The following is a 26,431-nucleotide window of genomic DNA, read 5'->3' as shown; positions in this document are numbered from 1 at the left end:
AAATGATAAAGGTGTCCAGACATAGGTCTTAAGTGTCCCAGCATTGGTACATTTACCTTATACGATAAAAAAAAGTAGATACTAATCACCGAGCTACTGTCGTGTCATGTAAAATGTCGCAAGTTCCGCAAAATGTCGCAATCACCTGAGAGTAAAGTAGCCCCGGAGAGGAAGTCATTCACTTACTCGATTAACGTAAAGTAAGACGCGTATTAGCATAAGGTAAGTAAAAGGGAAAATCTAGTGCCTACATGCCTACGGGCTATTGAGATAGATCGTCTCCCGAGCGAAGCCGGCTCGTTCCAGGTTCGTTCACCTTCCTCAGCTCGACACACATAGCCCTAACCGAGTGCCTTCGTTACACTGTAAATTCGGTGTGCTCAAAGGCGATCGAGGTATGTGGCCGATGTGCGGACAGGACCCTGTCGTCACGGATTCCAAGTCGCACGATAGTACAACGGAAATTAATTGAGAAATATTGCTTATAACACAAAAAACAAAAAAAGTCTTATTTTATATCCTTCACCGAAATGTTTTTGGCATTCAAATTACTTCAATCTTATTATACGTTTTTAAAATATTGTGTACATTATATTAAGTAAATACCTACTATATTAATAAAGTTATCTTATACGAAAATTGTAAAGTAAATACTTTCTCGACCAAGATTTAATTTCGCGTTCAACCACACCGCTTTAACGACTTTTAGCATGCAGCTTGCATACATTCCACGTCTCGCCTACCATAATAGAGATACAATCATTACGTTATCGTAGTTGATAGATTTATTTTATACGCGAGCGCCCAGTCCCACTTAGCGATGTCCTCGAAGAACGGTGGCACGTTAGACGGAAAAATGGGGACTCCTTGACACGAAACCAACGACTTCGCGTATACTCGCACTCTTGCTTTACATAACGGCCACTGGCGGCTCTGTACCATAACCCTTGGCACGAACAACGCGGACAGAATAATTATTTTCGTCATCGAGCGCCGCGGAACGGGCGCAAGAACCTCGGATTGGCTATTTGTAAACAGGATTGTTTGTCAACAACCATCGGCTCATTATACCGCGTGCGCTATACGTTTGCCAAGCGTACGCGTTCGTTCAACTCGACCCAGTTTTCGATTTGTTATTCTTTTTTGTTACGACAATTTACCTGCAATGCACGAGTGTCGTAACACGGGAAGAATTTCTATCGCGCGACGCTGAATTACGCCACCGATGCGAACTGCGATAATCAATCGAAGCGACACTCGCTATCACGAGTAAAATCGCCGACATCGACAATAATTTATTTGGAGACGTTAACGAACTCGGGCAATAAAAACTGTCCCCGCTGACTGTTTTATGCACTCTATGCGCTCCAGTATTCAAGACTTTCGGTTTATAGTAGCATAAACAATATCGATCTCGTTGTACGCTATTATACGGAGTATTGTGTATCAGATAAAACTTTGCGACTGTGTTCTCAAAAATATATCAAAACAAAGAACACACAAGTAAAATTATTTCTGCCAAAAAAATTATATAATGTAGTATATTTCACTTTCATTTAAAAAAGACCTAAATTATATAAATACAATTAGTTTTTTAATGTATCATGTATATGTTCCTATATATATTCTTAATAAATTGGCAAAAGTAAATATTATAATCGGCATATTTAAAAACCTGAATAATTTCGGTAACAAAATTTTTTATGCAATGCGTTCCATTATTACAAGTGGACATAAATATATAATTTTTGCGAATTGAAATTTTATCATTGGGATTTTAACTACCATGATCTGTTACTGGACCAATATCGTTGATATTTCGCTATATGATGCGAGAACGTCGCAAAGAAGGAAGAGAAGGAAGGAGAGAGAGAAAGAAAGAGAGAGAGAGAGAGAGAGAGAAACCGCGGTACTTTCCCCGGAATAATCGGCCGGAGGTTCTTTTCCCGCTTTAACGTCCGCTGGCAGCGTACCAACTCCCGAGAGCGCGCCGTGAAAGTCATAAGTAATATTCATGAGGGAAACATATCTCGAGCGGCTTTGATGGTTTCTTCCGGCGTTTAAGCGCCCCCGTTTAGCGGCGCGTTAGCCGCCAGGCCATTCGCGAGCCGAACGAGTGGATAATTTTGCAAGCGAAAGCGGTAAACAGGTCAATAATTCGTATCTGCAATAGTCTCCCTTTTGTCTTCCGCTCTCTTCTCTTTTCGATGACGCCTCTCGTACCGCGGCGGCTCGCTAGATTCCCACTCGGAAGAATAATACGACGGCGGCTCCGAGCCCATTCCCGCTAACCCCGCGGGACTCGCGTAATACCGCCACGTGGGCGAACCATCGAGCGTGAAACCACGGCTAAGTTAGTCGGTGCGCATCTTTCTTCACAAACGGAAACCGCGAGTGCTATTCTATCCACGTCAGGCCGCGAACGTCGTATCACGTACGTCGCGTAAAATGCGCAACGCGCATAAAAATAAACAACGCAACATTGTAATTAGTTCTATGAACGGTGTTAAATCACTGTGCAAATAGTAATTTTCAGTAAATTGAATTTCAATTGTACAGTAGGTTTATTTTTACGCCGATCAATTAAAAAGTATCAACTGAAAAAAATGTGATGTCACAAAAGTGATAAAGTTACAAAAAAGATTAAATTTCAACTGACGAATGTGTACGGATATAGATTCGGCGGAAAAACGATACGGTTAAATTATTTTACTTTAGCAATAACTTACGTCATGTAATAGAGCAGGTTGATATGGCTCACTGTTCCTACGTACGATTCGCTTAATAATTATTAATTGTGTTTTGTGTTAAGTAGCGACGTGCATAAAGCTCTGATCCAAATTTTGTAAACCCCTACAGGTAACACTGCCACAATAACAAGCGTGCGACCAATTTTTGGCCTCGTAATTGCCGTGTGTATCGCGAATAAAGTTCTCCGAACTGTTACATGGCGCTAGTCTCTATCTAAATGATATATGCCAGCTTCGAAAATGAGAAAATTCCGCGTTATAATACAACCGCATAGCTTCGTATTATTTGATAGCAATGTAATAATATAAGTCTGCTGTGATAATAAAACCGAAATGAAAGGATAACACTGTCTTCTCATCTTCTTTCCTTCCACTTTTCTACTGTATATATATTACAGGTATTATAAAACAAAAAATATTAGCTAGTATAATATACTAATCCACTATAATAATCAGGCACTAAAATATAAGATAGCGAAATGGTACGAGTGTGCTATAGAATCCATGGAAGACCAAACCACTTCATTTCACACGAATCGGTAAGATTCTGCGCGAGGAATGTCGGCGCATAAACGCGGGAAAATAAGTCTATATCTGTGAAAAATTTTTCTCTGATGCGTACCTGCGATGTAATCTAGCCTTAGGCGGTGTTATGTTATAACCGCCACCTCATAACGTTTATAGTGAGCGTTTCATGCATCTCGTTCGTCCTTATATAACGCGCACGTATCGCAAGGGACAGAAAACGATAGGCAGAAAACAAGAGGAGAGAGAGAGAGAGAGAGAAAACCGAATACGTGTGCGCTGCCTGTTCTCAATGATTCCCGGCGTTACTTACGAGCATGCACGACATTACTGTGCCATGTCGTAGCAGCGTACAATGCGTCCATTAATCTCTTTTCGCAGACGGAATAACACGACAGTTTGCTCGCGCAAGAAAGCGCCGTTTATATCAGTTAGCGCTGCAGTTGGCCGCCGATATTAGGTCCGGTCCTATTTATCGTCATTTCAACTCTACGAATTATTAGCGTATCCAACGACCTTCGATTGGCACGAGAAATATAAATGTTAAACAGGTTCTCGAGCGAGAAATAAGATTAAGAAATCGTTTTTAGAAACGAAATATTATAATTCTCTCTATTGTCACGTTATGCATAATCGTTTTATATCTCAATTAGGGGTACAATGCGAGAAAGAGAGAGAGAGACTGATAAATTAAGTCCAATTGATCAACATTTCATAAAAAAAATGTACCTTCGTAATGAACAACTGTCACGCTGCATCGTTGCATTGTACACTTGGTCTTACGTAAGTGCTTGGTAAGTAGATAACGCCGAAGCCATATAATACGAATAAGCGTATACCGATAACGTAAATACATTACAGCTGATAAGCTGATAAAAGTATAGACGACACTCGTAATTTGAAGTTTCTTAAGTTCATCAAAAATGTATGTAATATTTTTGAGCAATAAAATATATTTATAATTTATTGATTGACATATTTATTGTAATAAACATTGATGGCATAATTTTTGTTAAAATCATCCCCGAGAGGATTTACTAGATATTACATTGGAGAGTTGTACGAAATTTGTTAAAAACTATTGTCGGTCTCGGAGAGGTGCAACAAACAGACTTGCAATGTAACAAGCCCTAATGCATTCTGTACAACGTGGAATATGTCTGTTCGCTTATTCACAATAGAAATATAAACGTGTCGCGCTTTTTTCTACTCTACCTTCGCGCACCTCCCTGTCGTCATGATACAATGATGGCCAATGAAACAGCTGCGATTTCAAGTATCCAAGCGCGTTATGACCGTCGCAGCTCGGTTATACGAGCGCGCTGCTCCGTTTATAGACCCGACATACGTTTATTATACACATACACACTTACGCGCGTCTGCATAATCATTTGCAAGAATGTTTAATGCAAATCTCTCAAGTTAGCACGTTTTAAGAAAGCGATATAATAGTTACAATTATGACTCTTTATTAAAGTGCTTTCCCAATATAATTTTAAAACAGAATTCTGATGTTTAATGTTCGAAACGGTAAAAACAGGAAAATGTTGTGATTTTTTAACTCTCAGAGATTCTCTTTCAAGTTCCCATGACGTAAAGTTTTTTTTTTGGCTGACGGCAATTGGACTAGGGGATAAATTCAGCTTAATAATTCCTAACCGGCCGATCTCGATCGCAATTTTTATGTCTCTATCGGAAACAATTCTCCTTTTACAAGACTTCTACGCAACGAGGGAACGATGCAATTTATACATCAAGACGACGCCGCGACGTGGCGAAAACGTGTAAGGAGAATCGCACGCGAGAAAACGTTTCTGCCGTGCCTACTACGCGCCGTACATCACACTGTCGCATTCCATAGCCGGCGCGATAAATACGGCCGACGATATAAACGCCGTATAATGACGATCGGGCCTACCCCGCCGCTCCCCGGGTACCCCCCTCGACGGTGGCGTGGCATAACGAGTACTGTTTCATCATCGCGAGTTAATATAACGTGCCGACAAGGAGGGAAAGAGAGAGAAAGGCGTGTGCGCGAATGAAGATGGTGTGAAAGAGGAAGACGGGATTATCCATTAATTGCGAGCCATCGTATCTCTGACGTCCGCGACTTTTACGACTTTTACGAGCGAGCGCTGCGACGATCTCGCTACGGCGCGGCGCGATTAAATCACGAGAGGCGAATTAAAAGTAATTAATGAAGTCCGACGAGAGAGAGAATCATCGGTGTTTCTCGTCTGTTATTTCTTTTTTTCTTTTTCACCACGAAGGCGCAATTATTATTGTCCCGTTTCTTCGCGCGAAGACACCAATGAAACGACACCACCGAGTACGATAGCGGAGAGTTATCGCCGAAAGCGAGTTACGACAAATACAAGTCGTGTAATCAATATTTTTTAATAGGAAAGAATTGGACCGCTAAAAGATCGGTTGCCGCTCGAACGGAAAAGAATAGTTGATCGTATGTCAAAATTAACAATGTGAAAACTGGCGGCATACACGCGCCAGGAAGTCACGTGGATCGATGGAAAAAAGGAGAGAGCCGGAGTGCAAGGCTGCAGGGATGCAGGTGCAACAGACGTAGCACACAATGGCGTCATTAGGGCGACTTGTTACCAGCAAACGGCAATGCAATCACCGAGTCACGTTCTATAAATACAACTGATGACTCTTGACTCGAAGGTGTGTCCACGGGACAGGTCGACGAGGAGAAAGACCTGCGTCCGTTGCATAACGGCAACGGAGACAGTGCTATACTATTCGTCGGAGAGACAAATAAAACACCCGCAACCACCCGCAACTACCCGCTATAATACCTTAATAGCGTACATTTGTGAAATCAATTAAAGCCGAAAATCCGAGGACGACACGAAAACGTTGACGGCATAACTATTCTCGGATTATAGATGATTAAAATCGGCTAATGGTATCGCGTAAAGTTCACGCTATTAATTGTTTGACTAATTTATCGTTTATCATGCTGATCTTTATAGCTCAGGTGATATTGATTTTTACTGTTTAGCTGACTGTATTTCGAGCTTTTATGTGCAGGTATTACGTGCACGCTAGAAAGATAATTATATAGAACTATTTAGTTCCGCGATAAAATATTTATCGAATCTCATATGATTTCATTTTGTTTCAAGCAATATAAAATCTTTTTAGAAACATATAGATGGGTATATTGTGATAAATTAGAATAACAATTTTATAACAGGTTATATACATCTGATCACAGATTTATTACATTTCCAGTTAAAAGATAATTTATCATTCACTGATATAATGCGCAGCAGCGGAGTTAAAGTGTAAAATGTAGTAATGACGTTAAAATGTAAAATAAATATAAATTATAGTAACGTTTGAAATAATTAATTATTTTAGGAAATAATTGTTGCGCGAAATATTATTTCAGAAAATAATATAGAATAATTATCAACAATTCCACAAATGTAATAAATAGAACAATAAATTACGAACTTATTCCATGGTTGCTGCCCCAGGCCTTCCTCTCCGACACCTGCGTTCCTTCATGACACTCAATAATCACTCGCGATATCATTACAATCGCACGGTCAGTTAATTATCAGGATACGACGATCGCGCGACACTTAGCACGGCACTCCCGACACGCGATGCGCACTTTACTAGATTGCGCGACGGCAGAATAATACGAAAAAAAGGCAATTACACGCGATTATCCACTAGCGGCCTCCCGAAAATTAATACAACGCTATCCTCAAGCGCGGGTAGGTAGTTTCCACGAATCACTGATGTATGAAGGCCATATGTACGCTACGCAGATATCAAGATACGTGTGACTTAAACAAGTCGTTCGATTAATGACGTTTTGTTGTTAATAATCGAAAAATTTGAATATATAGTATCGGTAATTGTGCTGATACTGCGATATGATGCGATTAAGATACTCGAGGTAACGACTAACTAACAATAAGTTGCAATGTTCAAAGATATAATCACAATTCCGTATTGCAAAACATACATTTCGGACGAATAAATCCCACGAAGCACGTGTTATTAATAAGCGGGTTCTCTCTATCGTGACTTTCTCTTTACTCGACTTACTCACGATTCAACGATTCGCGTACTCCGCGCTCTTAATAAAAAAATATTGTACACATTCCGTTTAACTGATTGAAAAATTATAAAAATCTTTCGATCTTTAACGAACTCATTATCATGCATGACCATCGAGAATACAACTCCCGTTACCTATCGTTTTAGTTTCAGATAAGCCGCGCAAATAGGTATACAAATGTCCGCCTTGATAAAGGATCGTCGCTCGAGTATATTTGCGGATTGTTAATCGTGAGATTTTACTTGTCGCGTGGATTATCAATCGCTAAGTGTGTAAGGAATAATAGTACTCCGAACGCGATAACGCAATATCGCATAGAGCGAATGCTTGCTGCTGCCCGTCTGCTCGAAGCTCGCTACGCGAATGCCAGTAAGGCCGCCGCCCGCTCGTCCGACCGCCTAACGTAAACACGTGACGTACGCCAGAAAAAAAAAACAAAAAGTTCCGAGTGCTGAGCCGAATAGCGTTAGCTATATTTCGTCTCGTCGTTACGAAATTAAAATATTATGTCTAATCTTCATTTCCTTTAATATCAAATTATTTTCGATAGGTACACTATTATCGCATGCATTTGAAGAATAAACCTTATTTTAATTTCGATCAAAAAAGTATCTATGTACGTAAATTAATTTATTGTTACTTTTTACCAAATTTTTACGAGAAATATGGAATTCGTATAATTTTAATGAATCGAGAAAACGACATTATAAATCGCGAAAAATGTAATGACTTATTTTTATCAAGACTTATTAAAATCAAATAATTTTGCTTCTCTCGAGACGAAAGTATTTGGAAAAAATGATAATGATACATTATATAATTTCTATTTCTCGATCGCAAAATAAAGATAAATTTTATTCTTAAACAATTTCGGTTTAATATTGGATTTAATAATTCTCTTTAAATCGAATAGTTAACCGTTATCCTAGTCATTAAAAACGAGAACTAAATAATTTGTATTTAGCAATTAAAGTTTGTGACTAGTAATCAACTTGTCAATTATCCACTGAATAGTACGCGTAAAATCCATCAGGTATAAAAAGCCAACAGATAAAATAGCAATAAAGATCAATATTACCTGAGCTGTGAAAATCAATAAAAAGTGATTACACGTATTGGTCTGTATATACACTCTTTTGCTTAGATTTTCCTCAACAAAAGCTTATTTTATATAATTTTCGACTTCAATTAATGTCTACGCTATTAAAATAAGTATAATAATTGTAGGATATCTTGTACGTATAAAAACTTTCATCTTTATTTATACAGGGACAGTTATAATAATACATTCAAATATAGATTAAAATTTTTTTTAATTGGCGTAATTGATGCATTAATCATTATTTTCTTTGTAACTTACTAAATTTCCAGGATAAGTCTATTTTTATAATTTTATAAGATATAGAATTTAAAACATCAAAGAAAATAAAAAATATAGAAAAAGCATATATATATAGATCGACAAATTTCGATTTTGGTTATTTAAAACAAGAAAACTCACGGTATACAAAATCACGAAATTTATAGCAACATGTTTCGCAGAGAAAGCCAAAATAGGATTTAGTTCTCACCAGATAGGTCCTACACTAATATAGCGAAGTAAATCCAGTAATAAATCCCATGAACTCGGAGTGAATTCGCGCGGACTCCCCCGAGAATGTTCAGCTCGCTAACCAAAACGGCCCGACACGCTTTTAATAACTATAGCAATCTATTCCTCGCGCTGTTACGTGACAAAGCATGGGTACCGCCGAGGCTCGCACGTGCGCGAGGCTATTATACGTACGCGATCGTGCACGATTTACGCGCGGCTCGCGCGCGTAAATTACACGTGTTAAACGGATCCCGGAGCATTGCATATTCGTCGCGTAAACAATGTCATCAGCGTTATTCACCGTCATCACAGACGATTCTGCCAGCCGAATAAGCTTTGGATGTAGATGTTTAACCGGCCGCTTTTTCCGCGAACGATTATCGGCGCCAACGTTATTATTAGCTTCACCCGAGTACGCTCGACACCGACACTAAACGCTTCTTCCGACGCGAGAACAATTTGTCTTCTGCGTTATGTTACTCCAACGGGCAAAACTCGCGATTATTTATGGCTTATGGAACTACGGAGCAATGAACCGACGCAATGGGGAAATGCAATTTGATTGAACGCCGCAAGGGGGGGGGGCAATCGACTCGATTTCGAAGGAACGTAAAAAGAAAAGCTTTTAGAGAATTATTACGAAACGAGAATTATTACGAGTTAAGTACAATTCGAGTATTTTTGATCGTTAGGTATGTATCGAGATAGAAAACTTAGTATATATTGAATCTCTATTTTTCCTTCGAATCAATAAAAAGCTATTTTATCGTTATCCGAAGATAACGATAATTCCGAGAAGTCTAATACTGCAATAGAATTATTTCCGCGTGTGTGAGTGTCGCTGTCCTTGCACTTCAGAAATGTTATCTTTGCCCGTCTGAGCACGAACATGATTCGTCATCCAGGAATGCGCGAGAAAATCAGGAATGCAATTCGAAGCCACAGTTGAAGCGTAACAGTCGAGTTATAACGTATAACGTAACAGTCGTGTTACGATAACTTGACCACAGAAATAAATACGTGATATATTTTCGTCGCGACGCGACATAGTCTTGTAAAAAAGAGATGACAGCCGCGGAAGCTTATTGGCACGTCGTTTTGGCACAATATGAGAGACAACGCTCAGTCAAATCATCCGTTTAAAATCATTAGTTTAAAATCATCAGTTTAAAAAATTTATTTTTCGATTAACTTCGGAAAATATATCTCGATTATTCTGAATTAGAATACTCATTTTCTAATTAATATCGATTTCTCACCATAGTAATTTAGTAAAAAAGATATATAAAAAGATACTGTAAAAATCAACAGCTGGCAGCAGGTAAGCCGAAGTTGAGTTACCTTTGCCGGTCGTGCGCGCTGGCGAAAGAGAGAGAGGGCAGGGGGAATAGTGGGACAAAGGGACGAGTGTGCAGAGTCCGTGGCAAAGGAAAGGCGAAGAAGAGGAAAAAGGAGGGTAACAAAATGACCCATATGCTTCGAGGGGCCTGCCCGCCCGTTTGGCCCACCACGTCGAGCAACAAAAGTGGCCGCGCGAGAAGCCAATCGATGAAAGAGGTTGGGTGCATCAAGGTGCATATGGCGCACCTTGATTCCCGTCCAAGATACTTCTAGATATGTAAAAGGCTAGATATGTAAAAGGCTACAGTTTTCAGAGATTAGGATCTTTAATCTCCTCGGGATACCAAGCTTTTTCGCCTATTAGACAAAGATATTTCTCGTGTCCACTGTTTAAATATGTAAAATAAAATAAATTATTTATATTATGCAACGTTCAAAATATCGGTGAGACAGGAGAAAATTATTTGCATTCTAACATTTGTCAACAGATAATTGCCCTTATAACAATATGCTATCTTTGTATATCTCCTTTTGTAATTCATTAGAGTCATTCATTAGAGTCGTTAGGGTTTTTTTATTAGCCTTAAATTTCTCATGTTTCTCACCACACCTGCCACTTAAATAGCCGACTTAATACGGGAACATAAATCAACACGTTCAAAATTCCTACCGCCCGAGAGCTTCTTGAAAATATCGAGGATGCAGAAATATTATTTCCACTTACCGCACGGTTTTTAATATGCACGACGTGACGCGCGAGAGAAACGATGACGTGCATCGCGCACACGAAAGAAAGCAAAGGAAGAGACGGGAGAAGGAAGGAAGGTGGATTATACTAACGCGAGAAAAGAACGAGTGGCGAAAAAGAGAGGCCCGGTTGAACAGGGCGCGGCAGCGTCGGTAGTAACTGCGCGTTCTTAAGCCCGTCTTGCACCATGCAAAAATTGAACGCGTAACTAACTTGCGACGAGTTGCGTCAATCCGTTGCACATGCACGTTTCTCTCTGAGCTTGCGTTGCTCGGCAAACAAACGAAATTGGCAATTTTTAACACACTGCGGTATGTTAATTACAATGGCAAAACAGATGTAATGCTAAATGACAGTTAATCACATAGTGCTTTGATAATAATGGCTATTGTCAAACATTGAACTTGCTAAACATAATATTATCATGCTAGATCATACTAATAATTGTTATTACATAATTAACCAATGCAATTTAATATTAAACTATATTCTCTATTCTAGAAATAGTTTGACAATAAATTTCATGCTATTCCACCATTGACATCGGTCAACCGATCGATCGAAACTTCATTCGTAAAAACAAAATGTTTTTTGAATGTGTAAAAATCGTACGAATTAGAGAGAAGGTTTTACTTCCGTATAATTGATTGCCGCAACGATTTCACGTACAACAGCTATGTTGCTGTATGCAATCTTGTAGAAATCTCCCGAGAGTTGCAATACCTACTCGTGCGCCATAATTGAAGTCGTGAAATGCAAAACAGTCACAAAAATCATTATTCCGCGAAAACTCGAGTTACGAGATAATACATTTCTTTCTGTAGCGTGAATACTCTGTTAAAGCGATTTCATTTAAATAGATAATGCAACCTTTTGCATATATTAATATTTAATATCAATATAACGTAGTATGTACGTGTAACAATATTATTTATACGATGACACATAATGATTTTGTTACAAGTTCTGTTACATAGTCATAGCTGTTACGTATACAATTCCGAGCCAGATGAAATCTTGTATTGCACGACTTCAACTCTCGCATGGTGTAAGATGGGTCTTACGTCGCGCAGCCGCTCGTCGCAGCCGATGTGTATGTGTATGTGCGGGCGCGCGCATCTCGCGGTAGTACTACGGGGTCCGGAGAGAGAAAAGGCGAGAGAGCTTGGCGGACAAAGCACGTGACGTCTGGGTTCCCGCCGTCCTTGCCTACCACCACGAAGACCAGAGAGACTGCATCGGCGAGGGAACGACGGAGAGCAGAAGAATAATATATACGTCTCATACGGAAAGAGAGAAAGAGGAAGAGAGCTTCGTCCGCGACCGACCGCCTGCGGTCAGAAAAAGAGGGACCGAAGGAGCGGACGGAGAGGGAAAGGGCAGGGGGAATCGCGAGACGCGATCCAACCTCGAACGCGGCGTTGAGAGTTCATGGAAATGAATGCAGCTCATACGCCAACGGAGCTTCCCGGCGCAGCCTCTCCACGAGGAGAGGCGGCTCTCAATGAGAACCGCGAGGAGGCTCTCGCCTAGTCTGGTCTCGCCAGACTCGCGAGATTCCCTGCTTGAGAACTTTCAGGAAAATGGGATGGAAACGTTTGTTCGTTGAAAATTAACAAGTTTGCGGCTTCGGATGACGTCATTGGTTAACTCGTTTACTACCAAGAGGGATAATAAAATTATCCCAGCGCGGAATTATTCATATTTCGGTTGGAATATATTTTCATTTTCAGTGTATCACAGAGGGAAGATTAATTTATTGATATAATAATTAATTTAAGCTTTATTATAATATTAATATACGTTCAAAATGTATTTAATGCTATCTAAACATTCTTGAAACCACATTCAATAAATTACCATTGAAATACATAAATACAAATAAAGCCGTTTTTTAGATCAATATATCTTTCACATTGATATATTATAGGCGGGTGATCGTAATACGATATAAACTATTTATCACGAAATGTATAGGAAAAGCGAATATAGGATAAGAGGATTGGCGGAGTCCATCGGTTCGGGCAATCGATCGAAGCCGGCCTCTCCCACGCGGCGTGAAACGCAATTACGCGCACAAAATGCTCTCTTTAGCCGTGGCGCGGCAGCCTCGAATCGAGTTTTGTTAAAGGCACGAGAAGAGCACAGAGGCAGTTTATTTTTATTTCTGTCTGGCGAGCGCTAAATGAAAATGGGTCGAGGCGTCTGCGCTCATTTGCGCGTGCCCTCCTTTTATTTCGTTTCCGATGTGCGTTGTGCCCTCCTGTCTACGCGCGCACAAAAGGCCCGAGAATGTCCCACGAGAAAACGCACAATCATCCCCTAACATCATTTTCCTAAATGAAAAATATCACTAAGGCTCGAAAAAATTTAAGTCAATAATAATAAATACCAGATTACATCAAGAATCAATACATATTTGTTTCACTTTTGAACTTTAAAATATTTTTATACATCTTCTGTAACCATATAATAAACAAAGAGGCAAAGAATTGGAATTTTCAATAAATGTTATCATTAATTAAAGCTAGGAAACTAATTTCGATAATATATCATTTTCAATTTTGAACGGCAATGAGAAATTTTAAAGTGAGAAGTTAAATGATATAGACTAACGAGTAACCAAAAAATCGATTCAAATGCACAGTCTCTCGAGAAGGAACAAAAGAAGCAAATAATTTTTCTTCAAGTTGGCTCGCGCGAGCGGATTCGACGAAAGCGCGGTCACGCCTTTCTCCATTACGGGAAGTAACAAGCAAGAAGAAGTTCGGAGCAATCGACCGTTCGTATTTGGAGACTGTGCGGGCTTGTTAATATTGCCAAAGAGCCGGCCGCCGCTCTTTGAGATGTCTCCCTCAGTGGGCCAGGGCTTCGCGCGAAATTCGTCGGTCCGGGTTTGGCCTTCGTGGCCATGCCAAGAAAGAAGGGACAGGATCGACGACGAAGGCAAGCGAGATGAAGATAGGGGAGCGAGGAGCGGAAGGAGGGGCGAAAAAAGCCGGGGCCGAAGGGAGCGAGGGCACGAGAGAGAAATGCGTGGGAATTGAACCATGTGGTCGGCCGACTGGCTCTCGCGAAATATCGCGTTGCGAAAGTGCGCGCACACGCATACGGAGACAATACACGTACACGAATTACCGGTACACGTGGAGGCGGCGCGAACGAAACCGGTGCACGTATACATACTATGTTTCGAGGTCACGGGGAATTTCAGAAAGAATCGCGCGCGGGATAATTAAACCGCCTTTCATGGAATAATATCGTTTGGTAACGTAACGAGGTAGTCCCCGAGCCATCGAGTAAATGGCGCTTCGAACAGTTGGCGATCTAACGTATTTATACCGTTATTAAAATAATGCTTCCATATATAATGGAGTAGGCTTCACTAAATGTGCTGAAGTAAAATGAAAAGTGCATACTTGCATACAACGTAACGCCGATCCATACACTAAGCGCCGGAGCACTATATAAGATTAATTTTGTATGAATTTTTTATGTATTTAATAAAAAACTTTTCCTTCAATCTTATATATCTAAAAAATTTATAGTAAATCGCATTTCTACGACACGGTGGATAGAAGGTGAGTCGATATGACGAATGTAAAGACAGAGGGCATGTACGTACAATACGTACGTACGACACGTGCTCGATTACGCAGCGCGCTGCGACTTGCGATCAGAGCGAGATCAGCTGTTAGTTTCACCGCCAATTACGAGTCACGCGACTCTCGAGGTTCTTGTCCCGACTGACACACATGCGCATTGTATGCCTACCTTTAATCGTCTCACGAGGCACCACCGCGACGTTTGGCGCCTCGTCTCGTCTCGTCACGTCTCGCGCGGGGTCCACATTCCCCACTAAATACCCGATTAACTCTTGACCCCTGCGTGACCGCGTTGTCCGAGCGCGACGTTGCGCAATTTTTAGTCGGTGCTATTTTTGAACGTACCGGCGGAACGTTGTTAGCGTGGCTCATTTCCATGTCTACACTCTCCGCTTTCCCAACATCTCTCCCCGCGGCTCCTAAAATTCCTACCTCGCTAATCTTCAGTTCTCAACACCGAATATCTTAACTGACTTTGAACGACGAATCTGTTGAAATACACCCGATGTAAAGTCAATTAAGGGATCAAATTTTATTACATCTGTTTCAATCTTAAAGTTTAGTTAAAAGATAGAAAGTCCTTCATTTTCAACCGTTTAGAATTCTAAAATTAGCGATGTTCCAGTATTTTCTTTAAAGAAAAAGTAGCCCAAATTTGTTAAAAGAATTCGGACAGAGGATAATTCAATAAATTTCAGATATCTTGCGGATATGTATCAATGTTTCGGCGAGAAACGCGATTTTCGTATAATCGGCTTAATAAGTATCTGCGTCGTGAAATACTCGCCGTAGTCCGTTCCCACGATTGACCTTACTTCACAAAGGTGGCACAAAGCTGTAGGGAACAAGTTTGCAGGTAAAGATTTACGAGGGTCCGTATTCATGCCCAACAGCGCTAACCGTACCCGTCTGATTCCGAGTTTTATTTTTCTCGTGCGCGAATTTCTTTATATATTTATCCAGAATACTATAATCTTGTCTGTGATAAAGTGCAATTAAAAAATTATGGCATTACTTCATAAAATAAATAAATAAAAGAATAAAATATTTAGAAAATATGCTATTACAAAAAACTATTTAACCATGTTTTAAGAAATTAAAAATACCGTAAACACTTCTAATTTCTTATTAATATTATCGTCTCAGATTGAAAATCAAATAGATATTCGTATTTTACAAATTTTACATGAAAAATGAGTCACGAATAGGTCGAACTCGAAGACCGATCATATGATTGGATTGTTCGCATCAGCTGATACTTGATAGTAATGACGTCATCATCGATGACAGCAAAGAAACTAAACGAACGCTATTACATAACAGTGGGGCTAATGATTGAAGTCTCAGCATGACTAAGCGAACGATTCAAGCCGATTGTATGAAGATTTAGTTTTATAGCGTGGGATCGGACGCCGACTTTCACATAGTAAAATTAGTCGAAGCCAAAGCGCGCGGCGATTCATAAAAGCCGCCGACGGGCAGCTTGCGTAATGTTCGCGACGCGCAAACGCAAGAGATACGATTGAACTTTATTGACGAATTCACCTTGCCAAAGAGAGGTAGGTCGTCGTTTCCGGTCCACGTGTCAGCCTGACCCGGCTCGACATCGTGCGTGTTGGCCGTAATGTAATAAAACTCTTCCGGCCGGATGGTACCACCACCTTAACTCGCAACTCTGAAGCGCGAGGTCCGTCTGCGTTTTCAAATAACGGTTAGAAAGTTCTTCAAATACGTACCGAGATTCCTTACTTGGCGAATGCAGAAAAATATTCTTTTTTCTTTTCATTTTTCAGCACTGTGTACGTGCAAAATTAGGCGACAAATAAAATATGACTCATTTATATGTTTAACGAGAGCGTCATTGCATGCCAGCGGTATTTTCAAGTTGTACGACCAAACAAGAGCGATCAGTTTTCTATATGTTCATTAATACATATCGAGAAGAAGACCTTCACTTTAAGAAAAGTAAATTATAAAAATGCAAGGCAATAAATCATGCAGTATCGATCGCACATACGGTCGGATTTTCATGGTATTATTATTTCGCCATCATCGTTTCTTTTCTTGTATGGTCTTGCATAAAATCTAATACCGCCAAACGAGGATATAATTAATCCCTAAATGCACATTATTAATTATATCATTTAACGATTAATTCGTTATTCCACTCTCAATACAGTATTATTTTCATTATTGTGCGAAAGCAAACAATATATATTCACAGTCGAATGCATTTAAAGATTAAACGTAATGGAAACTCGGGGCTACTGCGAAGAAGTAAACAATTCTATCAATTGTATCCGATAATTGGAGTCACGAATTCATATCCAGGGAGTATTGATATATAACGTCTTGTGGGAAACAATATTATTCCTAACGACTCCACTTGGACGCTCAAATACTCGCACAACGTCCCAACGATCCGAAATAGTCACATATCGATTGAGCGCGTCGCTAGAGTTCTCAAATTCGACCGTGTTCGAACGGACAATCAAAACCGCAAGGTGGTACTAGTACAAAGGCGTGACCCACTCTTACGATACTTTGCGGTAATATCTTGATTTTCATTGTGTGCACGAGTGCGGCATAAAAGATTATTTCGTGTACGCACGCCACATCTTGCACATGGACGAAATGAGAATTTTCCAATTTCGGATGCATTACGACAAAGAAAAGGAAAATTATGCTTTGCGATTAATGATGAGACACTGCTTGCACAATATAAGCAATCGTGCATTAAGTTTCGAATTATCCTCATGCAATAATTCTCGACTAGACTATTTGCATGGAGCTTCGACAAAATTAAGTTCACGTTTGATGCCTCGTGACTTCAGTGAAGATTTTAAACATCTTGCGATTTTATGATAAAAATTGAAACATTTATTAATAATTAACTTTTTTTCGATATATTTGATCGAATATCTTCCTCTCTCTCGAGAAGCATGCAATGATTGTGCATTCCTTCTAATGTATCCATGGAAAAACGTGAGCACGAAGCGATAAACGGATGGATGATCTTATTACTCAAGCTTGATCGACTATTCCTCCAGCACAGGAAAAATTTATTGGAGGAAGTGTTCTTCAGTTCTTTTACAATGATTCATACCGAATGAGCAAGCGATTCAAGCTACGATGAGTACGGCAATGATGATGACACTTTTCACATGGATACAATTCTCATTTCAACCAAAAAGATTGATCGTGATATGATGCCAAGTATGCCTCGCATATTCTCGTATCGGCACACCCGACTCCTCGTACGATATCAATGTATAGCGTAAAAAAAAACCCTGAACCAGAGTCGTGAAGAATAAAAATTGAGTTTTTGTTAATTTCTTATCACTATAAAAGAAAATTAAAAATTTACGCATACTGAAACATATAGTTAAGACACTCTACACTTATTGAAATCGAGCTCAAGATATCTTTTCGTTGTATGAAATATATATTACAATAAGCAGATAATTTTATATATTTGAAAACTATTCCACTTAGTTAATAAAATTTATATTGATACTAATAAAAGATTTTTAATGGTTTATGAGTAATAAGTAATGACTTCATCATTCGAAATATAAAATAAAATGTGCACGACTCCAGTCAGGGATCAATATAAAGCCAAACACGACTTACCTTGGACAGCTTCTCGCCCTCGTGATGCGGCAGCAATTGCCTCAGGGATTGGAATCCGGCGTTGATACTCTGCATACGACGTCGCTCGTTGCTGTTGGCGATTTCTCGCCGCATTCGCTTCTCCTGCTCCATGTGGCTGCGCGACGTAGCACGGCCGACGTTGCTGTTATCGTTGCCGTTGCTCGACGCAACGTTCTGACTAACAATCCGTCGACCAGTCCCGACGTTACCTTTTGATTGCGGCAATTGTTGCTGCTGCTGCGGTTGCGGCTCTTGGGTATCAGCGACTTCGGCGACCGTCTCAATCGTGGTCACCGAGCCGTCGTTTACCGTCTCGACGCTCCTGCAGACAAATAAATTATAAAGCATATAAGTCGATTTTTTTCTTTACATAATTCGGAGCTTGACGATATTTCATCTTAAACGATAAATTATACGATAGCGAAGTCTTAGCGCAGCAAATGCGTAACGTACAATAATAACGCTTAATATTTGAAATTATTTTATTTTTCAAACGTGTGTATTTTGTTTTACATGGTTATATTGAATTTTCGTAGATAATCGAGTTTTTCAGGCTTCACGCTAATTACGTGAAATGCTGATGCTTGAATCTATAAATGCTCAAAGGCTGCGATCCTTGAACTCTTGAATCTTTATATATTTATATCTACGTCAATTTATTTTAATTACCTCATATGCAGACAGCTGCGCGTATCAGCGCTTAAAAAAAAAATAAGACATTTCCGTCGGGCGATAAATGTCCACGGTCAAAGCATTCCAGTACGACTATCAACAAGATAGAGCCCGAATCAAAGTGACGTGAAAGAGAAAAAGAAAGAGAGAAAGAGAACACGAACCCTCCGTCAGCAATCATTTTTTTACTAACACCTTCAGCAAACGGGATATTTTAAATCCACCCTATGTTATTTTTATGTTCTAGGCTTTCAGAAAATCCAAAAAAATTCTGAATTACTTATCAATATCTTTACTACAATATCCAATAAATCCAATTGTTTCCTATACAAAACAAAATTTGAACACAAATGGGGAAAAAATGGAAATTTGTTTAAAAATGTATAACTTTGTAACAAATAAATATTAAGAAAAACGATTGCAGGATTTTGTACTTCAGTCTATGACCTTTCAAAAGAAGGTAGGTCTCATTTAAGTCGACTCCAAAAAGTATAATTATTTTAACAAATAAAAATGGTGAAATTTTAGAGGGATTTATTCCCTCTAAACTTCTGTACTAAACTTCTTCTGTACTAAATACAGAGAAAAATAAGGTTTGACTGTCTTTTGCTTAGAAATAAATTTTTGTCGTAAAAAATTGTTAGTTATATAAAATATCATTACAAATATAAAAAAAATTTATAAATAAAAAGTAAAATAATCATTGTCGTCCATCTCTTCAACCTGCCTCGCATCAGGATAGAAGTTAGGATCCTTATCCACATTCTGTTCATCCAGCACTTGCTCATTGATCTCCTCTCTGTCTTCTTCGTCTTCTGAAGCGTCATCATTGTATAGATGCGGCTGACGCTCACGCAAAAAGTATCGTATTTGTTCGGCGTTTCTCTCTGTCATTTTGTTAATAATGCTCCACTAATGATAGAAGTGCTTTAATTAGCAAAAACTATTAGAAATGTAGTGAATTACAGACGAAAAGAAAACATTTACTTACGCCGATGAACACTAACGCCTCAACAATCTGGGTCGTTTAGGGCACAGGCTTAACTTTGCCAGGTCGTTGCTCGAACACACATTGACGGGAACCGACGTCACCGCGGCAGCGAAACCTCTACCGTAAATTTTTTTTAGGAGGGAATACCAGGCCACCGCACCGCCTTCTTCTCTCCACGAAGAAATTCAAAAAAGAAATTTCGCTTGTGCCTTAAAAGACCCAAATTGCTAACGGAGGGCTAATACACGCGTACACACTTGACACACATAACGCGGCATTCCGTCGAATTTTCTACCGCGATTGAGATCGAATACGGGACACTCGCCCGTCTTGTCTCGTAGCACGAGAGCTTTTAAGGAAATTGAAAGCAAGGAGATGTTTTTTTCCTCTTTCTTTTTACTTTATCGAACGCGCGCGGCGAACGATGAGACTTGTGGACGGTTGAATTCGCGGTCAATGAAGCGAGACGTCGTTGACGCTTCTCGACGGCAGCTTCAAAGGCTTCTTCGCACGCTTCCGACCGACTCGCACGTCCGCAAACACCTTTACCCCGGCCGCACGGAATCTGTGATTTGATAGGCCATTTAGATTTACTAACATCATTATCTTTTCCTTTTCCATGTCTCTAAAACGCGATATTTAATGCTGATTAGTCGATTGTATTAGTCATACAAATTAATAAAATGTATAAAACTAGAACTGTATATATAAATGCGTTACATTTATTTTAATTTAAAACTGCCGAGTTCTAGCAAATATATATCTTGGCCTATCTAATTTCGTATCCGTAACATACTATGCGTTACGCGCCCTTATAGTAACGTGAATCGTCACGCAAATAATACGAGGAGAATAATAACGTACGTATATTATCACGAATATCGCGTATAGGTCTCGTCATAAAGGTCAGCTGCAAACACGCATGTGAAACATCACGTAAGCATAAATTTTAGTTAAAGAGTAAGCATAAAATGTTTGTTAGCTGTAAACGTCTAGAAATTCCATTCATATTTACTTGCGTTCAAGATAATCATGATTGTGTAGATAAAAGTAATAATACGTAGGCTGCAAAGTTTAACGAACGTTTCAGAATTTCATATGTAAAATAATAATTTCACAATAAAAACTGTTTGCCAATATAAAAGAGTCATGCGACAGGTTTTACTTTTTTTTTAACCAAGTATATAACTTTGTTAAATTCATTACGGGCTCTGCACCAATGCAATTTCTCTTATTTTATTAATGCTTGTGCTAATTTCCATTTGTCAAATCATTTGAAATATTCCTATGGCTAAAATATAAAGAAGAGAAACTATAAATTAATGAAACTGATCACTAAAACATGCAAACGTCGGTAAATTCATAAATCCTGTATTTTTTAGGAATATGGAATCTAAAAATCATTTTTGTATTAAGATTGTGATAGGAGGGATATATTCCTTAAATCCATCAAAGTTATATATGCGTCGTTATGTGTGATTACATGCTGTAGTCTACTCCGGGAAACTTATAAATAAGTTAGCGAAGTCCTTAATAATGCAATGCTCATTCCGTAACATTGTAGACTAACTTGTAGGTAAAGTCGGTAAATGAGGAAACAACAAACAGCTGGGAAAATTGTACGTTAACGAGCAGCAGTAAGAAAAGCAATGAGAAAGAGAGCTAAGGAGGGGAAAGATCGAGATGGCGGATATAGCGCCGCGAGGATGACTCAGCAGAGAGGACCGTGACCTTGCTCCTTGCTCCTTGCTCCGAAACGCCATGTGCCGATAATACGAACGAGTGTAAAGGCTATTCGCTAAAAAATAATCGCGTAATCATTTTTGTTTATAGTACGATTATATGAAAAACATTCCTTTCATAATTTTCCAGTAATATCTCTGTATAAAAATAATAAAACTCATTAAAATTGTATTGTGTTAGGTATAAGTTAAATTTAGATTAATTTAAGCTGTAAATCAGATTGATTTAAACTATAAACTAATTTAGACCGTGGATTAGAAAAGTACTAAAATAAAATGTTTCAAAAAGTGACATATTGTCGACGTAAATATAAAGACTTAAGAGATAGAAGGTATGCAACTGATGAACCTTCGAACAATATAAAAAACGCTTATTGTTCATAAAACGTATTACCAAAAGACTATAACAATACGTAAAAATAGCAAGAGCGTCTTTAAATGTCACGATGCTTTATTGACCGCTTGTCACTTGTCCAGTAATTTTCTTTGGTTGAAATATTAACAGTTACTCATTCGTAGATGTCACTCAAGTACCGCGGAACTACGACCACACGCACAAAGGCATAATCGTACATCATCCCGCGATGTAATAACGCTTTCAAATCACGATCGTCCATCAAAGATTTTACAATGGGCAAAGGTGTGTTATAACGTAGCATTATTCCACAATTTAACACTCTCCGTCCGGTATTAGCTATTACTGTATCTTCGAAAACAGGCAATCTTTCTGCCACAATGCTAAATATATCCTTGTCATTCGTGAATTAAAGCGATACGGAACGTTGATAACGTGACATTTCATAGCTGATGAAGTCACTCGTCTGTACGTTTTACATTAATTTCGGCATTGCTGCCTCTCGTCATCATCGTCGACATTTCAATCACAATTGCCGTCATACAATATCCATCAGAGCCAATGCTGCCCGTTTAATACTACAATAAATCATTATTCCATTACGTTTAATACGTATTGCCATTTTCGAAAACAACCGTCTTTCCTCGCGATAAACACGGTTGAATTGTTCTGAGTAACATACGAGGGATTGAATCAGGTCACGGCATTCATCGGCGATCATTCATAACGGCACGTGGAAGTCCACGGAACCAGAAATCCACGTGGCGTACTCTCTCATCGAGTGGTTATATTAGATCAGCTGGTACGCCGGCGGCTTGCTGGCTGGATGGTTGGCTGTCGTGACGTCAGCTCGTTCGTTCGCCGGATACCCGCAGAGCGCTCGCTCGGCCAGATCAGTTGTGGCGAAGTAGGTCGGCGAAGTGGATAGAGCTACCTTCCTTTTCACCCTGAAATCCTGCCACCCGTACGAGGGAGAACGCGCGCGCTAATGATAACCCTACGTCGCCTATTCTTCGTATCTCAGTTCGGCTCGGTTATCTCCTCAATCGTGTGCCTCTTGCACATCTCTAAAGAGAGTTCACAGTTATCTTTTATATATATGTACATATTATCCTCTTATGTCCCGTTGTACTTGGTACATTTTAAATTTTCTTAATTTCAAGTTTCGCAATTTTTATGCACTAACGTGCATATCATGTGCTCCTTATATTAATTTTTCGTAATATTTTTAGCATTATTTTCTTATGATATTTAACTTCCCACACGTAAAATTTCTTCTTTCTCATTAGTGACAGTCCTAAATTATTTTCTCGCTCTTTGTATTGTTTCGTGATAATCAACCAACAGGTACATTGTAAACCAAGTCATCAACGAGTAGAGATTAATCGTTAATTTCTACTTTTATCACTTAGTTTTTAGTATTCGTAAATTTCAAGTACAGCTACAGCTGTGAATATCACAGCTTGTGCTGCAACCATAATCAGCAGTCGAACCCGCAAGAGATAATTTTTTTTACAAGGTTACGTGATACTCAGGCTACACATACCGTCGAATTATCTTCGATAATAAAAAATTGAAAAAAAAAAGGAGAAGCAGCAGTATATTAAAACACTTTAGTGATAAACGCAGCTCGATATAATATTAAGCAAACGAAAAACAATATTTTAATCAATAAAGTAAATCCAGAACATCTTCTTGCAGTCATATTTTAATATATTTTAAATAAATCTTATTATCATTTCGTATATTATAAAATTATTATAAAACTTTCTTGCAATTAAAATATTGTGAAAAACTGCTCGAGATTAATTTCTCTATATAATAGAAGCTTAAGAATTAACTGTATGGTAGTGAAACAAACAAACAAACCGTATTGTTACCATTATATTTATCAATGATTATCAGTGGCCGTCGGCGATTATTTGTCAGAATAAATACACTTTAGAGGACATTCGCTGATCACGCGATTAGCTCCAATTATAAACTCGCACGTCGACGTTGGGCAACGTCGACGATAAAAAAACAGGAAGGCAAAGATAGAGGGAAAAATGAGAGGGACGACGAGGTAGCGGTGCACCGATTCGCTCGGAGCTTCTATCCAGGTGCATGTGCACCCGTCGGGTTTTCACCGATAGACGGAAAAAGCGTGTTGAGAGAGGCGCTTTCGTGAGACGCGACGCGGACAACGGCATGCGCGCATTCTGGCGCACGCGCCTGTTAGTATTGGTGTGTGTTACGACGCGCGACTGTGTGTATCCGTCCGCGGCAAACTCTCAGTCGACTCGCTCGCGTGAGTCACCAACAGCTGATGGCTGGCGCCACTCAGCTGGCTGTTACCGGTGCCTTCGCACGAGCGTCGCTATCTACGGCCGCCTATCAGCTGCGACTGACTAGGAAACGTAGCCGGATAGCAGACGCGCTTCGGTAAGAATCGCCGTGGAAAAAACACGATCCGTGATATGTTCCAGATACAATGCTATTCTGAGTCCTCCGAATTGAACGACGACGACCATTCATCCTCGTTGGCGATAAAGATAGCGTCGTTTCGTCCACATCTATTACCGTTGACGTTCAATGAATATTAACGTTGTAATGAGATAACGCAAATGCTATCACTATATTTCAGGGTGTTATTCGACGACACGCCGAAATACGATGACAGCACTCGAGTTATCGCTGGTTGCAAGGATCACTCGATTGTAAAACGTATAATATATGCAGACGCGGCGGCATATGCATACTGAAAATTCCAGTGACGCATCGCACATAACTTGAGAAGAACTGAATAATTAACTCTGTGAATTAGAAGGGGAAGAAGGTGGATACCGTAACAGTGACACACGCAAGTTATTGCAGAATAGACGACCTTCCATTTGCATATTCTACGAGAGCGATTCTAGGAACATTGCATAACGTGACTTTACTGCATTTTATGATTTCTCCTTTTTTTTTCCTTATAATAGCTACAAAAATAACCGCCGACTGGCGTCAGTCAGCTGCCTGTTACTAACGCTTCTGCACGATATCTGCGGTCGTCTATCAGCTGCGAGTGACTAACGGGAGGACAGTGCGAAAGCGGATGATCAAGATGCCGCGCGGATTGCTCATAAACGACCTTGTGATAGTTTCATTTATAAATTCCCATTAAGACTTCGATGAAAATTTAGATGTTTTTAGGCCCGTTTTCCATGTAATTCTGTGCAACATTAGCATGCATAATATCGCACATGCTAAAAATCAATATTCTATTTTCTTTAGCCGTACAATTTTGCATTTAGATATACTTATTTAAATCCAAAAGATAAAGATATTCGTTGTAAAATTACGATAATTAAAATATACCTATTAATAAATGTTGTATTAAATTTTTTAAAATAATTAAGTGAGATATACTAATAAATGTTATCTTAAAAATTTAATTTGCTTTATTTTAAGGGGGTATTCTGGTTTGAAAGGTCGTAAAAAGAAGGTATTTTTCAGGAATTTTTTGTAGAGGAATGAAAAAAGCGGATAACGTTAAAAACTTTGTATGCTCTCTTAGTCTTATTTTAAGAATATATTTTTATTTTCTGAGTTACAACGACACTTTTCTTTTTTGTGTTATATCCTAGTCACTAGGAGCTCCCAAAGAAAAACGCATATAGACGGTGTAAATGATTCTAGCTGTTCTAGGTATCTAAAATGCAAAAATTTTCTTATTCAGAAGTGTGGCTATCATTTATACCTCCTAGTGACCAGGATATAACATAGAAAAGAAGAGCATTTTTGTTACTTAAAAAATAAAAATATATTGTTAAAATAAAGAACATGCTAAAGAACATGCAAAATTCAACATTATTTGCTGTTTTTGTTTCTCTAAACAACATTTCTGGAAAATACCTTCTTTTTACGACCTTTTAAAGCAGAATACCCTGTTAAACTTTATATCTTAGGCCCAGTTCCACAAACGTTGGTTAACTTTTAACCTTAGGTTAACTCACTCTTTGTCTCCTTCTAAAGGGGACGTTAGAAAGAGACAAAAAGTGAGTTAACCTAAGGTTAAAAGTTAACCGACGTTTGTAAAACTAGGCCTTAACTTATCTCGATATTATCAAAAAAAAAATTTTTTTACATAAAATATATTAAATAATATGAAAAAAAGATGCAAAGAAACACTGATGCTTCCCTGCTGATGCTTGCCTGCTGATCCTTCCCTAAACTCGATCTCTGACCTAACCTAAAGCAGGTATGAATTCGGAAAAGATCCGTCCGCAGTAAAACTCCTACCTTATATGGACGCTCAAGGCCACGCTGGTACAGCTGAGTACACGCGTCCGTTCCCGATTGGTTGATACGTATATGTATGTATGTGTATG

The 26,431-nt window shown here is 39.1% G+C and overlaps 1 protein-coding gene across 1 annotated transcript in view; it reads right to left on the bottom strand.

Annotated features, from left to right (window-relative positions):
* Positions 1 to 26,431, bottom strand: part of Crp (transcription factor cropped) — a 142,303-nt gene that overhangs the window by 102,459 nt on the left and 13,413 nt on the right. The window contains exon 2 of the mRNA XM_071703971.1: positions 18,296 to 18,638. Within this exon, the coding sequence (XP_071560072.1) occupies positions 18,296 to 18,638 (343 nt within the window). The remainder of the gene's footprint in view (positions 1 to 18,295; positions 18,639 to 26,431) is intronic.

The sequence above is a fragment of the Temnothorax nylanderi genome, unplaced genomic scaffold (assembly GCF_030848795.1).
Source record: "Temnothorax nylanderi isolate EJ_2023f unplaced genomic scaffold, tnyl_v1.0 TNYL_tig0038_pilon, whole genome shotgun sequence".
Taxonomy (NCBI): domain Eukaryota; kingdom Metazoa; phylum Arthropoda; class Insecta; order Hymenoptera; family Formicidae; genus Temnothorax; species Temnothorax nylanderi.
The sequence above is the reverse complement of the archived record's forward strand: the minus strand, read 5'-3'. Positions and strand labels throughout refer to the sequence as shown.